Source organism: Eublepharis macularius, chromosome 11 (genome assembly GCF_028583425.1).
Source record: "Eublepharis macularius isolate TG4126 chromosome 11, MPM_Emac_v1.0, whole genome shotgun sequence".
NCBI lineage: Eukaryota > Metazoa > Chordata > Lepidosauria > Squamata > Eublepharidae > Eublepharis > Eublepharis macularius.
The window spans coordinates 84,278,866-84,293,254 of record NC_072800.1 but is presented as its reverse complement, the minus strand read 5'-3'; the positions used below and the strand labels follow the sequence as shown (position 1 = coordinate 84,293,254).

Below are 14,389 nucleotides of genomic sequence, written 5' to 3'. Positions count from 1 at the left end.
CTCTGCTCTATACACCGACACGTCCAGGTAGTTGATTTCATTACCATCAGCTGACCATGTAAGTTTGATACTATTGTGCACAATAGTATCAAACTATTGTGATGGTAATGAAATCAACTACCTGGACGTGTCGGTGTATAGAGCAGAGGGTAATGTAGTTCATGTGCGCCCTTATAGGAAACCTACGGATAGGAATGCCCTGCTGCATTACCAATCTTTTCATCCACCCCACTTACGGTGTAACTTACCTTTCAGCCAGTTCCTACGCCTCCGTCGGAATTCAACTAACATGATGGATTTTTCAATACATGCAAGGAAGATGAGGGATCAGTTTATATCCAAAGGTTACCCAGAAGATGTTGTTGTGAGAGGCAGGCAACGGGCATTAGAAAGAAATAGAAAAGATCTCTTAAAGGGAAGGGGGGTGGAAAGAGAAACTAGGATCTGCTTCGCACTGGATTACACTCCATTAGCGAAGCAAATCAAACAAATAGTATACAAACATTGGCATTTAATAAGTGATCTTCCGGGTTGCACAGATAAGCCTCTGATAGCCCACCGAAGAACCAGGAACTTCAGAGACCAGCTTATTCACACAGACTTGATAAATCATAAACCACATAGGAATTTTCCTGAAGGGCATTATAGATGTGGAGGTTGTAACAGCTGTGACTTGGTTATGCCTGTCCAGAGGTTTAAAGCTATGGGACTGTATTGGAGGGATTTCTCAAACTGTAACACAAGAAATGTGGTTTACCTTATTGTATGTATTTGTAATAAGATGTATGTAGGCTGTACAACTAGAGCTATTAAAACACGTATACAGGAACATCGCTCTAGAATACGTCGGGGAGTGGAAGACGCGCCTATGGTCTCACACTTCATGGCTTTGAAACACCGTGAAAATGACTTTGTTTACACAGTCCTGCATGTAAGCCACTATAAGGAAGAAGTCTTTATACAACGGGACTTGTTAAGAAAAGAAGCGTGGTGGATCTACAAACTGCACACGGAGGAACCACAAGGAATGAATGTCAGTTGCGAGTTGACATCTTATTTGTGAGGACTGTCTGGGGACTATGTTCCTTTAAAAATCATTCAATGGCAATAGAGGTGAATTACACAGCATTTTTTAAGGAGTGGGTTACTCCCTCTCCTTTATACACGCCGGTGAGCGATTTGGAACCATGATAGAAATGCTGTTTGATGTGCTGTATGTAAGTAGGAGTTTGCAGAACCATGGAATGAAGGCAGAATGGAGATTTGTTTAATTTATATTGATTTATACCTTTTATGTATTTCTTACAGTTGTAACTGCTCTGAAGAAGGGGATACCGGAAACGGGACCTCTTGCTGGCTGACCCGTTCAGTTACAATTTTGGAAAATGGTTGTTTGAAATTACTAGTTGATTTTCTGTCAGAATTGAATTAGGCAACCCAAGGGTGCTTTGAGTTTGTGTATATGAAATTGGATGAAATTGCATAGAGGCTCTGTGTAGCTTCTAAGTTTGTATGCTTCTGCAAACACAGTTACAATTTTGGAAAATGGCTGTTTGAAATTACTTAGGCAACCTAAGGGTGCTTTGAGTTTGTGTATATGAAATTGGATGAAATTGCATAGAGGCTCTGTGTAGCTTCGACAAGTTTGTATGCTTCTGCAAACAATAGGGGCTCTTATTGAATGTTCTACTGCCCCCTTGAGTTTTCTTACTGAAGTGTAAATATATAGAGTGCTCCAGTTGCTCCAATAGTAGTGGCTGGAACAACTTTGTGACATATCTACAGTGTGAGTAAATTTCATATTTTTGCACAAGACGTGTTTAACATTCTTTCATAGTGATTAGTTAGTTGGTAACGGTTACTTTGGTGTTTTGCTAGTATATACCGTTACTCTCTCTTTTGTATGTTGGGATTACTTATGCTTTGGCAGCTCCAAAACTGACCTCCCAAGTGATGTTTAAATTCTGTCTTGCACTTCTCATGTTACACTGAGTAGAAGCACATGCATCTGGGGCTGCTGTCAAAAATGGCATGCCTGTTAAGTTCTCTCCGTCAAGTGCAGCATCACTTACTTTAAATCATGATGTCCTAAGACATCATGGCATGGACATGACATGACATGGAAGACATGGGAAGTATGAGGAATGCTCAGCTTTCTGAAGCCTTGACATGGTGATCCTACACATGACAGGGATTGAGGGAAAAACTCAGCATGGAGACAACATTTTGGCAATATCCCCATGTCATTTATAATGTGCAGTTCAACCCTATAAATTGTCCCGTTCACTTCCTATATTCACAAGGAACATATTATAGGCTAAAAAGAAAAGAATATCTTTCACTAGTGCACACTGGAAGTTACCAAGTTCTATTTGACAAGAAGACCAAAATTATTAATTCAGTGCAGGTACTTAGAAATCTATCACCCAACAGAAAAATACAGAAAACAACTTCGAAATAAGCAACTGTTTAAGTTACCTGTATTTCTAACAATCCTTGTCTTAACTTATACTGAAACAGACAAATACCCCAATCCACTTAAGGGCACTTTGCAAGCAGAAGTTAGCTTTCATATGCACTTCCCTAGCTGGATGTCTACACATTTAAAGGCTGCACAGTTCCCACTTAACCATGCAACAGCCATGCACAAGGTTGCACATGTGCACCAGGGGGAGGGTCTCTTTCTCTACTCTCAAGATAAGCTTGTTGTGTTGCTTGAGAAATATTTCTGAGTGTGCCCAAAGTTCTTCAGTCAGGACATGAGTCACAAACACTGAACATAACAAGAGCCTTGCTGGATCAGACCAGTGGGCCATCTAGTCCAGCATCCTGTCTCACACCAGATATGATGGAGGGCCAACTACAGGTCACTGAGGCTGAGACCTTCCCCTAAATTTGTCTCATGATTCTAATATGCAGCAGCTTACACCATTGAATGTAGAGGTTCCCTATAGTCATCGATAGACCTAACCTACGGGAATCTGTCTAATTCCCTTTTAAAGCTGTCTATGTAGTGTCCATCATTACAGTCTCTGGCAGTGAACTCCACATTTTAATTGTTGTGAAAAGAAGTATTTCCTTTTGTCCTTCCTGAACCTACTTTCCATCAATTTCACTGGATGCCCCTGAGTTCTGGTATTCTGTCCACTCTCTCTACCCTGTGCTTCATTTTATAAACCTCTACCATGTCCACCCTTACAGAGCAATCCTAAACAGATGTATTGTCGAAGGCTTTCACGGCCGGAGAACGATGGTTGTTGGGGGTTTTCCGGGCTGTATTGCCGTGGTCTTGGCATTGTAGTTCCTGACGTTTCGCCAGCAGCTGTGGCTGGCATCTTCAGAGGTGTAGCACCAAAATCCTAAACAGAGTTACTCCAGACTAAGCCCATTGATTCCAATGGGTTCAGACTGGAGTAACTCTGTTCAGGATTGCGCTGTTAGGTATCTCTTCTAAACTGAAAAATCACAGACTCATCGGCTTGTCCTCATAGAAGGGCGCTCCAACCTCTCTTAATCATCTTTGTTGCCCTCTTCTGTTCTTTTTACAGCTCTGCAACTTCTTTCTTGAAATATCGTGACCAGAACTGCATACAGTATTCCAATTTAGACTGCATCATAGATCTATATAGGGGCATCAGAATATTGGACATTTAATTTTCTCTCCCTTTCCTAACTATTCCCAGCACAGAGTTTGCCTTTTTCACTACCGCAGTATGCTGAGCCATCCACCAGGACCTCAAGGTCTCCTTTTCTTCTCTCTGGTCTCATCAAGTTCAGACTCCATTAGCATATGTTATGACTGTCTACCAGATCACTGTTATCTACATGCTTCTTCACTTTCTCAGAGAACTCCAAAAGACTGGTGAGTCAAGACTTCCCTTGGCACAACCCATGCTGATTTTCCCTCAACAGGCTTTGTTCCTTCATGTGCCTAATAATTCTATCTTTGACTAGAGTTTCTGCTATTTTGCTTGGGGCAGACATTAGGCTAACTGGCCTATAATTTCCTGGCTCCCCTCTGGACCCCCTTTTTAAAAAATCATTGTAACATTTGCTACTCTTCAATCTTCTAGTACAGTAGATTATTTTAGTGACAAATTATATATACTGGTTAGTTGATCAACAATCTCACATTTGAGTTCCTAAGAACCCTTGGTATATGCCATCAGGACCCGGAGAGTTACTGGTTTTTAATTTCCCAAACAGATCTAGAACTTCATCTATCATCACCTCAATTTGCTTAACTCCCTCCCTGAAAATAGCAATGGTGGCATGGGTATATGCATCTCACTTTCCATAGGGAACACAGGTGCAAAGAATTAATTTACCTTCTTTGCCATCTTCCCATCTTCCTTTAGCAATCCTTTTATTCCTAGGTCATCCAAAGGTCCAACTGACTCTCTGGCTGATTACCTGCTCTGGATATATTTAAATAAATGCTTATTGTTTGTCTAGATGCTTTTAGCAATCTGCTGCTTAAATTCTCTTTTCATATGCCTAATTATTAACTTGCATTTCTTTTGCCAGAACCTGTGATCCCTTCTGTTGACTTAATTGGGTCAGACCTTCCACGTTTTAAAAGAAGGCGTTTTGCCTTTAATAGCTTCCTTGACTTGGGTTATTAACTATACAGGCATCCTTCCAGACTTGATAGTACCTTTCCTAACCTGGGGAATGTATTCTATCTGGGCTTCAATTAACATGATTTTAAATAGCTTCCAAGCATCCTCTGATACTCTTGAGTTTTCCTTTCAGCTTCCTTTCAACTCTTCCCTTCATTTTTGTAAAGTTCCCTCTTTTGAATTCAGTATTACTGTTTTGGACTTTAGGGGTAACTTTCTACTGACATGAATGCTGAACTTATGGTCACTGGTCCCAATTATCACAACATCTACAGCTCTCATCTCTTGAGCCCTTCTCAAAATGAAGAGCACAACTCCTCCGGTTGGATCTGTGATCAACTGTTCCAGTGCAGTCATTTATGATATCTAGGAATGTCATTTATACTGCATGACTTGAATACGTTTACTCTATCAGTATGAGGGTTGGGTAGTTGAAATCACCCGTATCACAATATTATCTACTAAGGACATAAGGTCAGGACTTTGTTTGGATGCTAGCAAGTTCACATACTTTTATTAAACCCTTCCTCCAAGGTGCTCAGGATGGCATACATCCTAATATCCTCACACCCCTTTGAGGTACCTAAGGGTGAGAGATGGGAAATCCCCAAAGTCACTCAATAAACATCATGGCTGTAGGGGAATTTTAACCCAGGTCTCTCCAGCCCTTGTCTAATATTCTAACCAGTCCTCCACATTGGCTCTCAGTAAAGACCTTATGCATAGACCACACACAATTAGATCTTGCTTCCTTCTTGTAGATGCCTCAAGATCTATTTTCTTCTCTACCCATGTAACTAAGCTTCTAAGTAACATCTTGATCAGTCAGTGACTGGAGTACCTTGGCTTTCCCCACTCTGATCTCAAACAGTCATTCCTCTTATTTCAAGGCATTCAAACAACTGCTGCATACAAGTCTTAGCATTTTAACAGTATTATCTAATGTCTGACATCTATATATGCATTCTACTTCTAAAAAATAACTGTGATTAATAACTGAGCTTAATATAAATTACTCAGCAAAAAAAGGAGTGTGCATGTGAAAAAAATATACAAAAGATACCTCCTGAATGTAAGGAAAAACAGGAAAATACAAGCAGGAAGAAAGCTTTCACTTTTATAGAAGAACAGCCATTGTTTTTCAGAACACATGTAGACCTGTATTGTAATTAGGCCTCATACAACTATGAGATTTTACATGAATGGCTATAAAATGTGGGACTACAGCAGAATCTGCTGCAAGCAGTCCACATTTCATAAGGAAGAGCCAGAGACTGGTTAGCATTTCTCTGCTGTTTTTGCTATTGCAGTGTTCCCTTAAGCATGGGCTAGAAAGCAGGAGTATTCCATGTCTGTATATCCAAAAGGGAGGAGAAAGATAATCAGTTATTTTCCTCACAAAAATTTTAAGAATATTACATCCATCTTCTAATTTCTCCTTCCTTTCCCTTGACCTAAGGATGCTTCTACTGTACGATCCATATTCCAAACTCAAGACTTTCCTACACAGAAAAAAAAGCTCCCAGGTGGCAGGGAAATCTACAGAGACATTTGGTGACAACATATACATACACACTTTGAAATCTCATTAAAAATCTAAGATGTAATAAAAGAACTAATGCTTAGGCACCTGGTATGCTGTGTCCACTAACTCTTTGTATTGTTCACAGCTGTCTTGTTGTTACCTTTTGCTACACCCATCTCATCGCCATCTGTTGCCCTCGTTTTAAACTTGAGACTATGAAGCTTCTTTGGATAGAATACGCCTTCCTATGTGAATATGCAGTACTTAACACAATGCTGCCTTAGCCTACTATGAAATATTTGTGTATAAGCAGATAGCGTTGAGAGGTGGACAAAGTGAAGAAAATAATAATCAAAGTAAGACTAACACACACTACAATAAACTTTTGGAGAGATTATTTTTTACATGTACCAACATTATACATCCATCCATACAATAAAAGCCTGTGAAATTCTACTCTCAAAACAGTGGCAGTTGTAAGAAGAATAGCAAATATTTCTAGCGAGCTCAACAGGGATCGTATGCCCATTCCCCTTCCTCTAATTCCCTAGAAAGTGTATTCACATTTGGTTTTATTTATCTAAAATACTTATATACCATTTCCCCACTATATGGCCTCGGTTTAGCTGTTTCAGGAAATACAAGAACAATGTGTCAATAATTCCTGAGAAATTCAACAAGTTATCACAATGACCCACAGTCCACCACATTGAATCCATTGGTTGTGATAGGATTAAGCTATGCTGGATTGTGGCCATGGATATTTTTAGTCTGATAGCATCTTCTATGTAGAATTTTAAAAATGGCAAAAAAAAAATTTATATACAGTTATTAAACATTGTTCACTTTTTATCTACTGATCTCTAAAAAGATTTGTACAACTGGTTCTCTTAACACAAGAAAACAATTTTAATGTTCACTTCACAAATGAGATCAAAGTGGAAGGTAATCACGTGAACAGGTCCTAAAGATATTTAAAATATTCTCTACTACACATAAGACAGGTCTTTAAAAAAACCTCATTTGCTGAACTCATGGTAGCAAGGGAGTCCAATAATATACTAAGCAGCGTGGTTCTACAAGGGTCAGTATTGGGACCAGAAACTGAGGGTAAGGAGCAAAGTGGCCAAAGATGGAGGGCAGATAAAATGTGGGTGGGTGGGTGGGTAGGAGAGAAAGAAGCAGGGAAAGGGCAAGGATGCAGATACTGCCAGGAGAAAAAAAAAAGAAAATAGTGTGGGAAGGGGGATACAGGAGAAAGTGAAGTGCCTCCCCTACAGTTCTTTGTGAGTTCCCCATTGTGTAAGTGGCCACGGCCAGAGGCTGGAACCACACAGAAGATGTGGTTCCAGCCTCTGGGGATGGGGTGGGGGTGGGGGAGAGATAAAGGTATGTTTGATGATGGTGGGAAGGAAAGGAGGCAGGAAAAGGGAAGAGACTATAGGGGCCTTCATGGAAGGAAAAAAGGAAATAATGATGGAGTGGAAAATGAGATGCCCCTCCCCAAGTCCTTGCAGTCAGCTGCTTGTATTTATTTACTATAAAATTTTTATTAGACATTATTATGTTTCAATACGTACTCTTATTTGCTTCAAGAAAAGCAAAATCCCATCACAGGAAGAGGTAGATAGGTTTCCTTGTCATTTATTTTTGCTTTGCCTCTTGGTCATTTAATATGCCAAGACGACACTGAAAGTTTATAGCAGTAAGACCTATTCCTTTGCAAGCATAAAAACAAACAAAAACTCCAGCCTTGTCAATTTTTTTCAGCTGCCATTTGTATGATCCATGAATTTCTGAATAAATACTAATCACCAGGGCTTTTTTTCTGAGAAGAGAGGTGGTGGAACTCAGTGGTGTAACTTAGGACAGCACAATGACATCACTTTGGGTCAGATGGAACAAGGGGGGAGTTTTTTAAAGTTTAAATTGCCCTCTGCGAAAATGCTCACCTGGCCAGTGGCCCCATCCCCTGATCTCCAGACAGAGGGGAGTTTAGACAATCTAAACTCCCCTCTGTCTGGAGATTAGGGTGCAGGGCCACCAGCCAGGTGACCATTTTCAAGAGGTGCAGGTACTCCGTTCCACCGCATTCCAGTTGAAAAAAAGCCCTGCTAATCACAATGAATTACATTAGAATATCAGGATCAAATTGTGCAGTTATCTCAAGAAGGCCTACAAAATGTTTACAAGGGTCATATTTCTGGACACAGTAACATTTAAATTGTGGCAAGAAAAATACTGTTAAACTATTAGGTTTCTCTCTCTCTTTTTTGCCACACAGTCAAGAGAAACTGATGCAACATTTAAAAGTTTTCATTTCACCTTAACTTTAGGAGCCTTTATTCACTAGTACATTCAATATTAAATCTATGAATTTAAACAGAGATGCAGAATTTTCAATAAAAATAATGTATCTATTAACTTCTAATTGGCAGCCTACTAAGTTAATAACAGGAAGTTTAAAAAGAAACATACTTTACCTTCCTACTCTAAACATATGGCTGTTGTGACACCAACATTTCATGACCAAGAAAGGTTATGGAAATGAAACAACAGAATATAATTTCCCCTATAATATTTGGATAGGATCACCAACTGCAAGCACAGGTTCCTGCCAGACCAAGGCTGAAAGAGTAGCCTCATTTCACACATATTCTCTCTCCAAAAAGATGAAAGGTTGGGCTGTAATTTGCTTGAAATCTGTCATAAGATTTATTTTGTGTTAAAACAACTCAAGGTAATGGGTTTTTCACTGATTTTGCACTCTGTAGTCTTAACAGATCCCTAATAACCACGAACAGTAGAGGACTTCAGCTTTTCTCATTCAGCTTCCCCAAATGAGCTGGGACAATCCACAGATCCCAGCTTTGGCAAGCACATATCATGACTCTCCCAACCTTTTTTGCCAAGTGCAGCACTTCACATTTGAGGCTGCTCCAGAAGCTCCCCTTAGGAGGAGTGTTTTGTTAGATGGCTTAGGAGTGAAAACTCCACTGCAAAAACAGAAGTTTCTCGTGTAAACTTTTGGAACCTAGTCATGATGGATGTGGGTTAAAATCATGTACAGGTATAGCTACATAGAGGTCTGGATTCAGGTTCTATCAACAAGCTAAATATCCGAAACTGGTATTTGATAGTATGCATTTTTAGGTAATGTTTGGTTACAATTGGTGTTTGAATGCAGGCAAACCCACTGAAATTGTATACAGTCGGGAATGAAGTAATAATGGTTGGCAGGTCCTATGACCTGAAGGGAATGCGCCCACAGTCACACAGAAGGTTCAGCCTTCCCTGAACACTTGACTGATAACCTAGGGATGCCCCTGGATCGCTGCACTGGAGGTGGTAAAAATGACCAGGAGCACTTTCCACCAGCCCCTTCTGTGGAGGAGGCTGCAAGCCTTTTTGTCAGATTCAGATCAGTCAACTGTCTTTCATGCCTTCATAAAATCAAAACTGAACAACGGCTGTTTTACGCTAGATTTTACAGTCATTGGGCAGGAATCATGTCATTGCTTGCATGCAGCTGGAATAGTTTGGTATCATGGCAAACAGTAGTGTTATTTACCAAACTCTACCTTTGGAGAGAATTAAAATACTACAGAGAATTCACAACAAGATAACCTACTCCCCAGCGTTCCAGAATGTGTAATGCCTTTATATTGCCTCTCAGACCCAATGTGAGGTGTTGGTTCCAACCAAGATGGAGCTAGATATCTGCGGCCTACATACTGGAGAAACCCGATCCTTCCTCTGTGCCATACAGTTCACCACGAGCAGACTTTGGAGAGGCAGCATAGCGCCATGGTGAGGATGTCAGACTAGGATCTGGAAGACCCTGGTTCAAATCTCCACTATGGTATGGGAGCCTGCAGGACAACCTTAAGCCAGTTAAATACTCTCAGTCTGACAAACCTCGGAGGGTGGTGTGAGGATAAAATGGAGAAGGCGAGAATGTTGTAAGCTGCTTTGGGTCCCCACAGGGACCCAAATGAAATAAGTAAATAAACAAATAAAAACTATCTTCCGTCTGCCAAGAATGTTTTTCAGCAAGAGACTCCCAGGACCAAGAGGAGCACAAAAAAGAGATATGCTGGTGGTGAGTCGCTGTCTGACTTGAAACCTGCCATATCTGAAGCATCACCCTTTTCCTTGAGGAAGTGCAATGTTTATATTCGGACAGATGTTTGGTGGCAAGGGACAAGCAGGGTTTTATATATAAATAAAAGAACACTAAAAGCCTATCAGAGTCAACAGAGTAGAACAGATTATATTTTCAAAATAAATAAATATGCTGATCACATACCCCTATACATACTCTCAATACTGACAATATATACTTATTGAAATTGAGTCAGATGAGCATGGCAGTATAGTGACTATCCCAAAAATGGGGGCCTGCCTTTCTACAAGAACACAAGGAAACTTAAAATACCTAGAAGTATTGAACATGCAGGTGTACAACTTTTGAAAATTGGTTATGGAGATCTGTGTGTTAAGAAACACTCTTATACTAATTTTATTCTAAAACACCAATCCAGACACAGACTTGCCCACAGACCTTCCTCACCAAGCAGCTTGCCAGATCCTCAATATGCAAAGTACACACACAGACTGTTTTGTGGTACATAATAAATCACTCACGTTATAACTTTATTTTCTAGCTGATAAACATTGCAACTTGAACTGTACTTTTTGAAAGTCATTCAAATAGAACACATGGCTAATTTTCACACTGCTATAGGAGTAATTCTTATGGCAGGATTGTCATATCAATCTTTAAGCAAAACTAAGGCTGCAGTCCTATGCATATTTAGTTGAAAGCAAGTATCATTGAACAAAGCAGAATTTATTTCCAGTATACATGCATAGGCAGACTGTAAATGTTCACTAATAGATTAATAATAGTGGTATATTCAGCTGAAGATAATACTCCCAAATGTTTTGTAAGATACTGGTGTACAATTTAGAAGAACAGAGGGAAAATGGCATTAAAAATACCATCCTTTAGAAATAAGGAAAGTTTTTTGCTCAGTTTCTTAATCCAAAAATATGAAAATTTCTCATTTCTGAATACCATCAGAAAAGTACTAAACAACTGCATCAACAGGATATAGGATTCCATTCAAATATAAAATATGTACAGTGGAAATAATAATTACCTGTACATTGTATATAGGTCTACCATCTCTACAAGTATAGGTTTCCTATAACCCTTTGAGATTGAATTGTTTTTTAACTAACTATGCAATCCTAATCAGAGTTACTCAAGTCTAAGCCCATTGAAATCCATGGTCTTAGACTGGAGTAACTCTGCTTAAGACTGACTGTTAGTGAGTTAACTTTTAAAGCAAACAAGCACATACGTGTTTTGATTTGGGGCAAACGTCTAATAAACTGTATTCCAGAAGTTAGCCACTGCCCATAAATACTTGTTCCTTCCAAATCTATTGGAAGTAGGCATACTATATACTTCAAAAACAAATGCAAAACTATCACATATTCCTTATATATTATTATTTGAACCTTTTTATACAGATCACAGGTGCTTTGTATAAAGGCATTCCCAAAGCTTTTCACAAAAAAATAAGTATGTTATTCTATAAATTATACTTTCCATCTCAAGGCAAACCAAGGCCAGAGGCTCACAGTCAAAGAGAGAAAAGGGCATCATCAATTCACTCAAGTTCCTAGCACTAGATATAAATTTAATTTCTTCACATTAACCATGGGGATGCCAGCAAAGAGAGAAAGATGGCAGTTTCAAGAGACAAAGCCAAAACAACACAGTCTCTCCCCCCCCCCGCCCCCCCCAGTCTCCTGTTGTTGTGCATACCCCAAGCTGTGGCTTTTGACAGCTCCCAGGGAGGAGGAGCTTCCCATTACACAATCGCCTCCCTAAGGTTGGAGGATTTGATGCTTGTATGCATAGGGAAGAAACGTGTTTGCAAAAGTCACCCTGCTTTGGCCAGATCAAACTATAATATCAACAAAAGCAACATTGCCTTAAGAACGCTCTTGAAAACCTCTCGGGTCGCCAGAAAGGCAGCAGCTGCGATCCTAAACAGACTTCCTTGGGAGTAAGCCTCGTTGAACTTAGCAAGGCTTCCTTCCGAGTAAACCCGCTTAGGACGGCAGTGGGAAAACAGGGAAGAGCTGAACTTAATGATAAAAAAGAGAGAGAGAGAAGGGGCACAAAGGGAGCCCCGGGAGCAGAAAGAGAAGCAGGAAGGAAAGGGAAAGCCATTTCCAACTCTCGGGTGGAGGAAGTTAAAAGTAAAGGAAATTGAGATGGGCAGGGTGGGTGACAAAGGGAGAAAGTGGCAGGGAGAGGCAGAAGGCGAGAGGGGGATTAAAAAGGGGGAGAAAAAGTATAAACAAAAGGGAGAGAAGGGGCCGAGCCAGGAAGGAGAGGCGAGGAGGAAGGCAAAGTGGGGAAGGAGGCGAGGCGAGGGCGCCGTTCTTGACATGGCACCTCCCGGGTCAGCGGGGAGGGAAGGCAGGAAGGCAGGCGGAGGGCGGCCTCTGACAGCCTCCTCGGGCGCCTCTCTCCGCGGCTCCTTCTCGCTCTCCCCCCGGCCTGACAGGCGCCCGCTCGCAACTTACTTCTTTCTGACTCTCTGGAAAGGGGAAGCGCCATCTTTGCGAGGCCGGCCCCTCGGTCTTTTGTCTGTGGCGGCTGCCGTGGGGGGAACTCCTGCCTCGGGGAGTTGTGGCGGCGGCGGCGGCGGCTCCGGGTGCTGCTGCTGCTGCTCCGCCGCCCGCGCCAGGCTCTGCTGCTCGGTTGACATCCTAGTCAGCCGGGCGAGAGAGACGCATGGAGGGTGCCGAGGAGGGAGGACGGGGCTGGCGGCGGGGACGCTCCTCCTGCTCCTGCTCCGGCGGCGGCGGCTGCTCTCCTTCTCCTCCTCCGCCTCCTCCTCCTCTTCTACCTCCGCCTCGCATTGCTGGCCTCAGCCGCCGCGGACCAGCGCGCAGGTAGCAGCATGGGGAGGGAGGAGAGAGGAAAGCCCGCCTCAGTCGCGACGCAAGGAGACCCTTTCGGGGCTGAGGGAGGGCGGCGGCGGCGGCGGCGGGGTGAGTGAGTGAGGGAGCGAGAGGGAGGAAGGAAGGGGAGACACCGCCGCGCTCGGCCCGGCGGGCAGGCAATGCGCGGCCGCGCCTCTCTGAGGAGAATCTCGCTCCGAGCGCCTCACAGGCCCCGGCTACAGGCGGCGGCGGCGGCTCCTCTCCCCGGCTGCGCCTTCGTGCCTTGGCCCGGTGCCCTTCCCCCGCCCCCAGGGGAGGAGGAGGAGGCGGAGGCCGAGGCGGAGGGCAGCTGAGAGGAAGTTTTGACAGCTCCTCCAGCTGCTGCTGAGGGGAAGGCGGCGGCGGCGGGGGAGCGGAGGGAGGGGAAAGAACGGGCACACATTTATTATTATTATTATTATTATTAATAATAATAATTACTAATAGCCATTCCCGGGTTTCTTCCCTTCTCCCCTCAGGCGGGCCGAGCCGGGAACTTTTGCTGGGGGGAGGGGCGGCCCCGAGGGGAGGCGGCGGCGCTCGCTCAGCCCTGAGGCGGAGGGTGGTGGGGCAGCTGGACGGCGGCGGGCCCGAATTCTGTTTGGGTTCGAGGCGTGTAAACAAGACGGGCCCGCCCCGCTGCCGCTCGCGCCCCTCACAGGGGCCGCCGCAACCGCCGCTTTTTTTAAAAAAAAAAAATGTGTTCTCGCAACTGCCAACGCCTCCCTCCCCGCGAGGCGAGCGACGACACCCGCGCGAGCAGCGCCCTCCCCCCTCCTTTCGAGGCAGGGCCCCACACTGCGCCTGCCCGAGGGGCCCGCCCACCGGCCCTCCCCTCGCGGCCTCAGCACAGACAGCTCATTCGACGCGCCGCCGCCGCTGACCTCACGGGCTCTGCTGTTGCGGCGGCTGCCAGCAGCGGCGGCGGCTAGGGCAAAAAGGCGGAGCGGAATCCCGGACGGGATGGGAGTTTCTCTCCGGATTAAGGAGGCGCTTTCAAGACTGAGCAACACACAGTTTCATCCCGGCTTAAACTTTCGTGGCCTCTCGTTGGCGGCGAGCAAAACACAAACAGGAGCTGGTGGCACTTTTGAAGGCTTCGGGAACGTTATTCCAGGATAGGCTAGGATAAAATTAGGTCGGAATAAAATGGTTGGTGGTCTTTAAAGGGGCAAAGGATTCCTTTGTATCTGATGGAGTTTTGACTCTCGAAATCTGGAAATGTTCTTTT

General features: G+C 43.3%; 1 protein-coding gene across 5 annotated transcripts in view; it reads right to left on the bottom strand.

Moving 5' to 3' along the window:
* The window catches only part of KMT2C (lysine methyltransferase 2C), a 198,163-nt gene extending 184,802 nt beyond the window's left edge, over positions 1–13,361 (bottom strand). For all 5 annotated transcript variants that reach the window (XM_054991675.1, XM_054991677.1, XM_054991678.1 and 2 more), the window contains exon 1: positions 12,757–13,361. In XM_054991675.1, coding sequence (XP_054847650.1) covers positions 12,757–12,941 — 185 coding nt within the window. In that variant the 5' untranslated portion in view covers positions 12,942–13,361. The remainder of the gene's footprint in view (positions 1–12,756) is intronic.
* Between the last annotated feature and the right edge of the window lie 1,028 nt (positions 13,362–14,389).